Source organism: Leuciscus leuciscus, assembly GCF_965113295.1.
Source record: "Leuciscus leuciscus genome assembly, chromosome: 3".
Lineage (NCBI taxonomy): Eukaryota > Metazoa > Chordata > Actinopteri > Cypriniformes > Leuciscidae > Leuciscus > Leuciscus leuciscus.
The window spans coordinates 60,478,660-60,491,088 of record NC_138727.1 but is presented as its reverse complement, the minus strand read 5'-3'; the positions used below and the strand labels follow the sequence as shown (position 1 = coordinate 60,491,088).

General features: G+C 35.9%; 1 protein-coding gene across 1 annotated transcript in view; it reads right to left on the bottom strand.

Annotated features, from left to right (window-relative positions):
* Positions 1–12,429, bottom strand: part of LOC309493668 (polymeric immunoglobulin receptor-like) — a 282,931-nt gene that overhangs the window by 207,101 nt on the left and 63,401 nt on the right. The window contains exons 2-4 of the mRNA XM_082162859.1: positions 2,190–2,507; positions 1,711–2,025; positions 1,323–1,634 (exon numbers count right to left, since the gene is read on the bottom strand). Of these exons, the coding sequence (XP_082018985.1) occupies positions 1,323–1,634; positions 1,711–2,025; positions 2,190–2,507 (945 nt within the window). The remainder of the gene's footprint in view (positions 1–1,322; positions 1,635–1,710; positions 2,026–2,189; positions 2,508–12,429) is intronic.

Here is a 12,429-nt window from a genome sequence, read left to right as displayed (position 1 = left end):
AAGTTATTAATATCTTACAGTTCAGTTAGTGCCAGTGGATGGACATCGATTCAGTAACTTCTCTGAGTTTGTTCACTGAATTATTCAAATCACACTCTTTAGTTTGTGAGTCTTTTGAACGATTCTTTATTATGTCTGACTTGTAAGAGTCACTTGTTCATGAATCGGACTATACTAGTTACACTGTATGTTCTTGATTTACTCAAATGAATCGCTTCATAAGAGTCATTTGTTCATGAATCGGACTATACTAGTTGCACTGTATGTTCTTGATTTACTCAAATGAATCGCTTCATAAGAGTCATTTGTTCATGAATCGGACTATACTAGTTACACTGTGTGTTCTTGATTTACTCAAATGAATCGGTTCATAAGAGTCATTTGTTCATGAATCTGACTATACTAGTTGCACTGTATGTCCTTGATTTACTCAAATGAATCGGTTCATAAGAGTCATTTGTTCATGAATCGGACAACACTGTGTGCATATTTTAAATAGCATAAAACCAAACAATGGAGTGGAAATGCTTTTTCTTTCCCCTCCCCTCACATCGGTAGACTCGCCCATAACCGATTGTTAAAATGTAGATATGATAGAAGATACAAATAAAAGAAACTGTCTTGCCTTTGTTGATGCTTAAATGCACTTTAGTGAAGATGTGTGATTCTCCTCCTCCTTCACGTCTCACTACTGGATCCACTGCAAGCAAACAAACACAGATATTTAAAGGAATAGTTCACTTACAAAAGTAAGATTCTGTCATCATTTACTCACCCTCAAGCAGACAGTTGATGGACCCCATTGACTTCCATAGTATTGTTTTACCTATAAGTCAATGGGGTCCATCAACTGTCTGGTTACTGACATTCTTCAAAATAACTTCCTTTGTGTTCAGCAGAAGAAAGAAATGTATACAGGTTTAGAACAACTTGAGGGAGAGTAAATGATGACAGAATTTTCATTTTTAAGTGAAGTATTAAAGTAGCACTAAATAACTTTTCCTCTTCAGTCCCCCTACAGGTTGGAAGTGGAATTGTCCATAACCGCTGTCATTAATAATTTAGCCTATCTCAGCCTACTGTCACACACACGCTCGCTGTTTATCCAGCAGTGGCTTTGGAATGAACGATGTCCACAGACAAGGTAGAGTATGATGCATGATTTCATGAAAGTATGATGTATTGCGATGTCAGAAACGAAGAAAAACTAAATAATGACTATTGTAACGCTTATAAAAAGTTATTTAGTGTTGCTTTAATTTAACACACTTGATTCTGAATATACTGTATTTACTGCAATGAAATCATCTGAATTCACTCACTGAAGAGGTTGAGCTGAATTTTGGTGGTCAGGGAGATGAAAGTCAAATGTGTGTCTCTGGTTTCTGCTCCACACCAGTAAACTCCAGCATCTCTCACGCTCACATTACTGATGCTCACTGTAAAAACTCTCTCTTCATTTCTCTCAGATGAAGGACTCATTTCTGTCACTGCAGATGTGCTGATGTTTTGACAGATGTGATCATCATCCTCTTTGCAGAAATGAACTTTATGTTCCTCTGGGATCTGACAGGTGATGTTGACTTCTTCACCAAGATGAGCAGATTCAGACTCCATCTTTGGAAATTTTCCGTCTATATATATATAATACAATTAGATAAAAATCAGAACAAATACTGGATATGAGATAAAGTATTTCTGGTTCCTCACCGTCTCTGACGTCCAGCTGAAGTTCAGTGAAGCTCTCAGTATAGTGAGACACATTCACTCCACATCTGTATGTTCCTGCATCTGCAGCTTTCAGCTCTCTAAAAAACACCATCAAGACTCCTGCTCTGGTGTCGTCATATAAAGAAACATCTCCATTCTCCATCCATTCATCCTGAACTCCTGGATTATTCCTCTCTGAACATCCATCTGATTCTTTACAGATGTATTTTGGCTTGGTTTTGTGTTGAGGATGTTCACACTTGATCATCATACGACCTCCTGAGTGGCCAGTCACTCTAGACACGCCCACTTTAGCTGTCAATCACAAATATCATTAAACTTCAAAGACAAATAATATTGTTATAGTTTGATATATTATACATTGCATACTTATATTTTCACAATTTACATAATGCATGTTATGAAATAATGTTTGTTTGTTTTTTTTTGCCAGATTTGATTGAGTTTGTTCAACTTACTAATAACATGCAGATGAACAGTATTAATAATGGAGTAACTGTACAAGTCTCTGTTGATCCAAACTCCACATAAATAAACTCCTCCATCATCTGGAGTCACAGCAGTAATTCTCACAGTCATGAGTTTATTATGTCTGTCATCAGAAACACTGAATCTGTCGGTCTTCTTCGAGGTGCTGTAGATCGTCTCAATAGAGTCCTTTCCTTCTTTGAATATGATCTTGGGATCATTAATATGATTATGTGAATATTCACAGCTGAAGGTTGCAGTTTCTCCAATATTCACCATCACTCTCTTTGACTCTTTACAACATGAATCTGTCATTCACATAATACATCTATTTTATTCATATACTGTAAAAACTTTGAAATAGTTTTACTACACAAAGACTTCTTAATATGACTGACCTTCTTCCACATTCAAAGTCATATATTTACGCCACTTGTGAAGGACTTCAATTGTGTATCTTCCAGCATCATGTTGGTTCAGTTCTCTGATGTAGATCATGAGGTTTCCCTCATTGTTTTTAAACAGTGTGAATCTTCCGTCATTAATCCATTTATCATGTTTCGTGTCATTTATTATTGTTCTCCACTCAGGTAATTTGGCCAGATATTTAGTGGAGTAACTGAACCAAGTCTTCAGTGAATCAACAAGAAGACTTCCTCCAGAATATCCAGTGACACTGACACATCTCACTGCACCTGTCAATCAGATTGATACTGTGATCAGAAACCTCATGAACAGAAAACAGCATCATTACTGCAGTGATGAAAGAGAAAAGCTCTGACCTGAGATCAGGGAGAAAGTGAAGAAGATGAGGAGGATCTTCATTGTGAGTTGAGTTCAGTCTTCTTTATGCTGAATGTTCTCTGTGTGAATCTCTCTGTCTCTACATCTGTCTGCTTTAGTTCCTTCCTCTTTCTTCAGCTCTTTATCAGTAATGATCAGCTTTACTGGCTCCTCCCACCATCAGCACTGACTGAATATTACATTAATCACACTGAAAGAGCGCCACCTAGTGGAGGTTACAGTGTCTGACACAGAGAGCTCAGACAGGCTTCATCTTCTCTATTCATGGGTTTCATCAGGTCCCTTTCCACAGGTGTATAAAATTAAGCACCTAGATTATGAATGCAGACTGCATTGTGCTTGATTAATACACCTGTGGAAAGGGACCGGATGAAATCCATGAATAGAAGAGTAGGGGGAGGCTGCAGACCTGGAGCCGGTAGATCTACGCCCCAGGCAGTTTTACGCCCCAGGCAGTTTTACGCCCCTGCTGTTCCTGATGCGTCCAGTAGGGGGAGCCTGTACAGCGACACGAATTGAGGTATATTAAATAATCTGCTAAAGTTATTGTTGTTTAGCAACATAGACTGTTGCAGTGATGCAACATTTATTATTTATAAACGATTAGCTTGATAGAGCTAGGTAGATATCAATTCATTTCTATATATCAATGGATGGCCTATAATTTATTTCAAGAGACAAAAAGTTCTGGACGGTCAGGTTGATGTTCTGTCTGGCTTAAACTTAGCTAAGTAACCACGTTTAAGTTTAGCTGCCCCTAGTCTTCTCTACTCACTTTCAAAATTAATTTTCTTTTGACTTTTCTTTTGTTGTCTGTCTTTATCTTGCGTGAGATGGCCTCTTCTGGAAAAACTCTGTCTACTCCTTTCTGGTTTGAGTTGTTTCTTATAAATGAGATGATCTAACTATCTAATTTATATCTAAATATACATTTTTCTTAAAATAGCTTACTGATCCGGACTAAAATGTAGGCTGTGTGCACTTAATGTGGGATTTATCATACTCTGTCTTTACCAAGTTCTCTTTAACTTGCATGCATGTGTGTTTGCTTTAGCTACTTAAGGAAATGAAAATCTCCCTCTCTCTCTCTAAACTTAAACTTGTATAATCTATAAACACCCATCTCTTTTTTTTTTTTACTGCATTCCAAACCAATAGCTTCTCTAGTAAATAAATGACTTACAGAGACAATGTTTTTAATGTCATTTTCAATTTTCTCTGCACAGTCCATCATCAGTGGCCAAAAGAAATCAAAGTGTCTTGACACTTTTTCCAAAAGTGTTCCACCAACAAGTGCCTGTGCCGTTGTACTTTGAAGATCAGGAGCAAATTGATGCAATCTACACTCTCCTGATATACATTCTGGACAACACACTCACACACACTGTGACAAGATCAAATTCACCATGGATGTCCTTTTTACATTTTTTTAATGTTTAATTTTTTTTTATTATTATGAAATACCCACAGATATAAAACTCAAATTAAAAAGGTAGTTTGTGTTCTCGTAACACTTTCTTTTCTCTGTGACTCTTATAGGGGGTCTACAGTGATTCTGCAGGGTCTCCAATAAGTCTTATAGTTTATCTCAGTTGCTTTGGTGCATTTCTCAGATCACACCTGAAATCACATCATCTTGCACTTGTGCACATCATAAAAGCAATTTCTCATTCTTTTATACAAATTGCTAATGCTTCGGTACATTCATGCAATTGATAATGTACAACTGTCTGCTGTTTCATCAACTCTTTATGTCATGTTGATCAAAATATAGACCTATTATACAATTTCTCTGTTGAATTGTCATACTCAAAACATCTAGGCATTAGTTCCTTGCATAAGTCATTAAATGCAAAATGGTTGACTAGTTGTCATAAACTGTCAAGCATGTTTTCAATACATTTCTATTACACTTTTTTTTTAACAGTAAATGTGTCCTGAACTGATGAATTGCGGAGGTGTATTTAGAATTTCACTGATGAAGGAAATAATGAATTGATAAATTAGGAAGCAGCAAGGCAATTCATAATCAATTGCATGAATTTACCAAAAGCATTGGCAATTTGTTCAAAAGTAGTTATGAGAATTTCAGTAGTGATCTGAGAAATGTACCAAAGCAACTGTGATAAAAAATTAAGGATTCAGGAATTTTATAAAAAATGTAACAGTGGGTCCTGCTGCTTGTGAATTTGACAAGATCAAATTCACCATGGATGTCCTTTTTACATTTTTTTAATGTTTCATTTTTTTTTATTATTATGAAATACCCACAGATATAAAACTCAAATTAAAAAGGTAGTTTGTGAAATTTTTTTTTTTTTTTCAGTGAGCAGAAGAACTTTGACAGGAGGATAGAAAAACAGTTAAAGAAGAGTGGCAAGCCATAGGGGAGTAATCTACAGGAGTCATCATAATTCATAAATGGTGCTGATAAATAATGTTTTTGTGAACAACAATATTGTCTCTTTCTTCTAAATGGCCCTTGGAATTTTAGAAAAGGGATAAATTGCGTTTGTCTTCATAAAATGCTATGTAGGACACTGTTTTGTAGCTGTATGATGAACAATAGTGAATAGTACAGCAGCTATTTAATCGAGGATCCATATGATTACACGGTGCTGTATGTCTAATGGGCTAAATATGGTTAATATCTAAATGTAACTTTATATAAATTCACAACAACTATAATTTCACTCAGTCTCCTGTATATAAAAACATACAGTGAATATTCTGTATTCAATATTCAATTAACTATTCTACAGTAGGTCATATATAAATATTCTACAGTAGGTCATATATCATTACTTGTCATCTGATCCAACTGTGTGCATTATTAATTTTTTAATTCACAAAAATAGTCTTCTGTAGGCTGAATAAAACAAACAGTCATCTGTAGGCTGAGTGAAGCCCAACTGAATATCTACAGATATTTTAATCCATAGTGCAGATCTACACTGTAACGTTTATATTTAAATTAACAAAAACCACAAAATTGGGCAGTCTATGAACGGGACGGTTATTAATGTGTAAGTTTTGAGCGCCGATTTAATGGTGTTATTTAGCAGTAGGCTATATCCTCCTACTGGACGCATCAGGAACAGCAGGGGCATAAAACTGCCTGGGGCGTAAAACTGCCATGGGGCGTAGATCTACCGGCTCCAAGTCTGCAGCCTCCCCATATAGGCTATAGAAGGACAAATGACACTGTTCTGCATTATATAAATATTCCTCTAGAGGGCGACAGTAAAATGTACATGTAAATTCACTCCCTAGACTAGAGCCTGTATAAACACACTTAGAAATGAAAAAAATGCATCCGATACTTTAGATTCTACACATTTTCATAATTTGTAAGAGACAATAACAGTTATAATGAGCAAACAGAACCATATTTGATTGGACTTGGTTGGATACTTTATGCATAAAAATAGAAATGGATTCTGTTCATCTTCTTCCTTCACTTTGACTGTGGTCGTGAAAACATCTGCATAAACAATGAGTCTGGTAATTAGCAAATATTAGGCCAATAACGTTTCATTCCCCCAGATTCCCTCTTTATTTTCAAAGATACAAGAAGCAAGGAAAATAAGTGTAATTTTTAAATAATTGAAACAGAACTGAATATAATAAATCCCTGTTCTCTATAAATGAACACAATTCAATTACTTTCAATAAAAGCAACAGTTTACTCACAGAAATTTAACATGAACTCATTTTTGCCTCTAGATGGAGCCAGGGGTTTTAATAACACTTCTGATTGTGATTATGTGCTACAAAACAAAAACCATGAACAGGAAATCACAAACACTAAATGAGATCACACAGCTTACAAGAAGAAACTTAAAAGCATAAAAATAAAACACTGTAAATTCATGTTTACAATCTAGACCAAGTTGGTGTCTCACAGGATCTTTTTACAAACTATACAGTTCATTGTCTTTCCTTACATTAATTCCTAAATGATTTTCACAAAATAATCGTGTGCATCCTGCTTATTTATTCTGAAAGGAGTGTGTTTCATAAAGCAGCATTTGGGATACATTAATTATTCCTCATTTTTCCATTAAAACCTGGCAACCACTCCATTGCATTGTGGGGCGAGTTTCGAACAAACATGCAGTGTTCACTCTTCTGAAAATGTACAAATCTTAATATACTGTTTGAAGTTGGACATTTTGACAATCCCAGAGGGTTAATCACACTGAAAGAGCGCCTGTAACTGCCCAACAAAAGGAAACACTAATCACAATAATGGTGATCAAACATTTCCGATAAAACATCAACATCTAAACCTCTGTTATTTCTAAATAAGAACTTCTGTAGACGTCTGACAGAAATAAAGTCAGTCTGGTTAGTAATAAGTGAAGCTGGTAATGCTGTTTGTGGAGTTGTTTAATCCTCCTCTGCTGAGATCTTCACAGATTTAATGTCTTCTTTTCTCTTCAGCTGATTTCATCTTATACAGTGGCTGAAGTCAGTTGTAGTTCCTGTGTTTCTCTTTCCTTCAGTGATTCTGCTTGTTAACAGCAGGTGTTCATCACTAATGCTCAATCATCACTTAATTAATCACTTAAATATCTCATTAACTTTAACACTGCTTTAGTGTTACCTAACACTCTGTAGACTGGGACCAGATGTGCTCTGAGCAGAGCCGATCCGCCCTATACGCACACTACGCAAGCTGCGTAGGGCCCCGCAAATTACTCAAGGCCCCGCCTCCCCCTCGTGTCAAAGCGCGTCAATCAAAGTTTACAACATCGTTGAGAAATGAGAAAATGAAGCGGAACTATCCTTCTGGTCACGAAGAAAGAGGAAAAAACACTATGCGAGTGAATTGTGGGAACAGCAATCAGGTAGACTGAGTTTGCTTGTTTATAAACTGCAGCTGGGAAAAGATAACCGCGTCGCACGTTAACATGCGTTCATATGCGCGTGCACGAAATGAAACACGCACTTTCCAAAATAAACTACAATAGCGGGATGACAATCCTCATTATAGGCGTAGGCACACATACTTTTAAAACAAGACAATGATCATCTACTCTCCAAGTCAAGGTTAAGTTACAACTCTGCAATGCCAGATGGAAAACAATGTATTGGCTTTATAGTCTATATTGCAATTAAGATTTTGATTGACTGGACATACTGGTCAATATGGATGCACATCCCTCAGTAAATAATAACCTTCAAGTATTAAGTATTGCTGTTATCATTTAAAATACAGTGACATGCTGTGGCAATTTTAGCTAGTTTTATTCATTCACACCACAGGATGCATTTGTGATTTCAAGAATTCAATTTGTTGTATTTGAAGTGTGAATACTTAATATTACACATATACCTTTATTATATTACCTTTATAATATTATTACTCAGCAAGACAAAAGCGTAAATATCTACGTAATAAAATACAAATTCTGATATTGGGGTTCCAATCATGCACTGAACCTTGATTAATTAACAAGGTTAATTCTTCACTGTTTTCCAGCTGTATATACAGTTTTATCATTGCTTTTGTTGTCAGGATTAGTAACTTGCCATTTTGTGACATTTGGAGTTCATTTTCTATAAAAAATCTTATTGGCATTGTGTATTGTCTACAAGTATTGAGGTCTCTGCATTCACATTATGCTTAACATCTGACATGTAGATAATATGGTGTCTCGCAAAACATCTATAGTATAAAGTACATGGATTTCCCAAGTAAAGCACATACCATAAATGTGTGGTATAATTTAATATTATATTGTTTGAGTGAAATGTAATGCAAAGGAAATTTCAACTAAATTGATACTACCCAACCTTTTACTAGCCAAGTTAAAATACTTTCACCTAACTTAGTTAAGTAACACTTAATTCCATATGTGAAATTAACTTAAAAAATATGCATGTGAAATAAAAAAAAAAGTAAATTTTACTTATTGTTTATTTAGTGTGAGTCAGGTAGGAGGGCCCCTTAATTTTTTTTTGCTTAGGGCCCCAGGGAGGTCAGGATCGGCTCTGGCTCTGAGCAGAGTTAATTTAACACTGGGGATTTTCTGCTGTCAAGTTCCAACAAGTGCATGCATACAACAGCTTTATTTGAGGAACAGCTGTAAATATAATTGATTACTCACAGAAAATCTTCCTCTCTCTGATCTGCCTGTTCATTCATATGATGATTCACTTTTTCATTTTAACTGACACGCAGCACTCAGCGCCTTGTAAGGAGAAAAGGAAGGAGTGGAAACTGCACTTAAACGTCATTGGCTGTCATGTGTTTGTTTTCGTGCTATATTTGAATATTTAGGTTCTTTATGCCAATGTGGATGACAGAATACAGACACAACAATGACATTTCACATTTCTAATATTGATGTATTATTTCAGGTCTTCCAATTACAGAGTCATTGAAGATTATGTAAAACAATGTAAGGTCCCAGTGCGACAGAGAGCAAAGTTTTTTTTTAAACATTTAAAGCAAGTAGATATTTTATAATGCACACTTAGGATTGACATCTGAGGCCTGAGACTAACTTATCTATGACTGCAGTTGGTTTGACTTATGACTTATGAGCAAAATGCTTTATATCTCTATATTTCAGATGACCAGAATAAAACTTTGTAGAAAGATATATTATAAACACTTTTAATTTGTATTTGACCTTTTTATATATGTCCACTTTTATGGAGTGGACAATGGGTACTGAAAAACTATTTCCTATTTCCTACTCTTTCCTATTTCCAGCTTAAGGGCTTCTTGGTTTGACAAAAATAATTTGAATACAAGAACGAAGAAAAGCACAAGCTGAAGAGCATCGCATGTTGATGTTTATCACACTGACCACAGTATCAAACAACCCTGCAAACACAAAGCACTGAGACACAGAGATAATGCCAAAAATTATTACAAATCTCAAGAATAAAAGACAAATATACAAAAGTACAAAGTAAAGTGTTATTGACATATTAAATAATGTTGGTACATTTATGTCAATGTACTAAATGCACAATGAAATGTCTGATTAGTTTTACAGATATTCTGTCATTTAATTGTGGACTCATTGTTTTGGTTTTGTTTGATCTGTTTATAAAAATAACGTTGTCAAATCACACATTGGTAATTCATTTGAGTTCATAACTCAGTAAATGTTGAAGGTGAATTACTGAATGATCAGCTGTTAGTCTTTATTATCTTCTGTTCATCTTCTGTCTCTCTGTTCAGTCTCATGTGTCTCTCTGTGGGTTTCCTGAGTAAGTGTGTTTAATTAAACTGAACTGAGACCCTCAACCTTCACATGTTTTCTGTGGCTTTGAACGTTTATCATGCAAACCGAAGAAAAAAAACACCTCCAGCATTCGTGACAAACATTGTTAGAAAAACATCTCAGATTGACCTCAGATTAACCCTCTGAGGTCTGAGCTGTTTTCTGGGCTCTGGAGGTGTTCTGACATGCTCTGACATTTGTGTTTTTTTCTGTTACTAGTGATATTTTCATGGCTAAAGTCTGATTACACTGTATTCAGCACAAACTCTGCTACAATAATATATCAGCAGCATGTATGTAAAAGTTTGTAGTTTTGAGATAATGACATTTATGCGTGGTTTGTGAAAATACAAAAAAAATAAGGAAATACAAGAAAATACAAACTCACTGAAATAAGGCCATGAAACCCATACTGATTATTTCTTCACAATACTTTTGAAAATTGTATGACATAGCCTAGAATATTTGCTCCAAAACTATGTGAAAATCACCCTGACTGCTCATTCAGATAAGACAATATATTGATTTAAAATTTCTAAGACGTGTTTTGTGTGACAAAGCCATATGCGAAGAGGCGTGATCATCTCATGAATATGTAAGCTTTTAACACCTGAGATAGAGCCCTGCACGGGCCTCAAATCTAGGCCCGAGCCCGGCCCTGGCCCGAGACGCTCAGGCCCTAGCCCGACCTGTGTCCGACAGCTCATCAGAATTATCAGCCCGAGTCCGACCCGAGCCCGTTTTTTTTTTTTTTACAGCGGCAGCCTGCCCTATTTGCAGCCATTAAAATATGTCCGTTTTGTTCGTTATGTTTCTTTTCTTTTCATTTCTTTATTAAGTTAATTTAGACAAATGTTTGGAGCATTAAAAAAATAAAATAAAATGACGACCAAGCAAGCCGAGCCAACAGCGAGTAAAACATGTTTGATCAATTTAGCCTCTCAAATCAACGCTAATACTTTACTTGGCTACAATAAAATCCATAGATATAAAACACTTCAAGCATATCACACAGACAGTTAGTTTAATGTTTATTTATTAAACCACAGTGAGTAAATTTTTTTGAAATACTGAGGCAGGCTCAGGCTGCTCGCAACAGCGCTCGCAAACGAAATGAGCAATAGCCAATCTAAACAAATTAAATTAAATAAATCAAAAACAAACTTGCAGGTTATCTTACCTCAAAAATGCACCACAGAACATGGCCATTCTTTTTTCCAGTAGTTTCCAACAGTTAAACGGAAATAAAGTCCAATCAAACGAAAAGTTAGAACAGTCTCTTACAGAGCATCGTGGAGAAAAAGAATAGCATCCACAGTGGAAGATTTTAACCCAGTCCTCTCTTCTATCACTCTGTGATTTTTCTCTTAATATTCTCCATTATTTGCACATGAGGTGAATCGTTGGTTGCGCTGACGGGAAACCTTCTGTGTGTGTGTGCGTGCGTGCGTGCGTGCGTGCGTGAGACTGTCATCAATTATATGTCACGATTATGAAAGTTATGAGGTTATTAAATGTCTTTCTATGTTTGTTTTTCTATCGTCGACGTCAACTTCTCATATTTTTTTAATTAATGTCTAAAAATATAAAAAGAAGGATAACCCAAAAAAGGCCCGAGGCCCGGCCCGCATGTGAACTATGACGTGAAAATTGGCCCGAAGCCCGGCCCTAGGGGTGTAAAAAAGTCGGGGCCCGTCGGGCTCGGGCTGAAATGCAGGGCTCTAACCTGAGAAAGACAAAGACACTCCCCTAACTGCCCTATTAGGAGCGATCAGGCCCTGTCATTCAGAGCAACCTTGCACAAAGAATGAGGAGATTTAAAAAAGAATGGCTTTTAGATTGTTTGGATTTATTTACAACACAATCCAAAAATACAAATGACAAAAGAGCACACTGAAAACAATGGTCCAAAGACAGAGACCTTTGTGCCATTCCTAAAAACATTGTACATACCTTTCATTTCCAAGGTGTTTGATTTTCACTTTACCATGTTCATGTACAGAGACTCATGTAAATGTTGAAGTCAGCAGGACTCAGTTGCATCTGGTCCCTGAAAGAAAGAAAAAAAGAAAAAACTGTGAACATACTGATATCAAGAGAAACTATAGGGCTGCACGATTTTGGGAATAGATTTTAGATTTTTCTGGTTAAAATTTCTTTTTAAAATTCACAGAATACA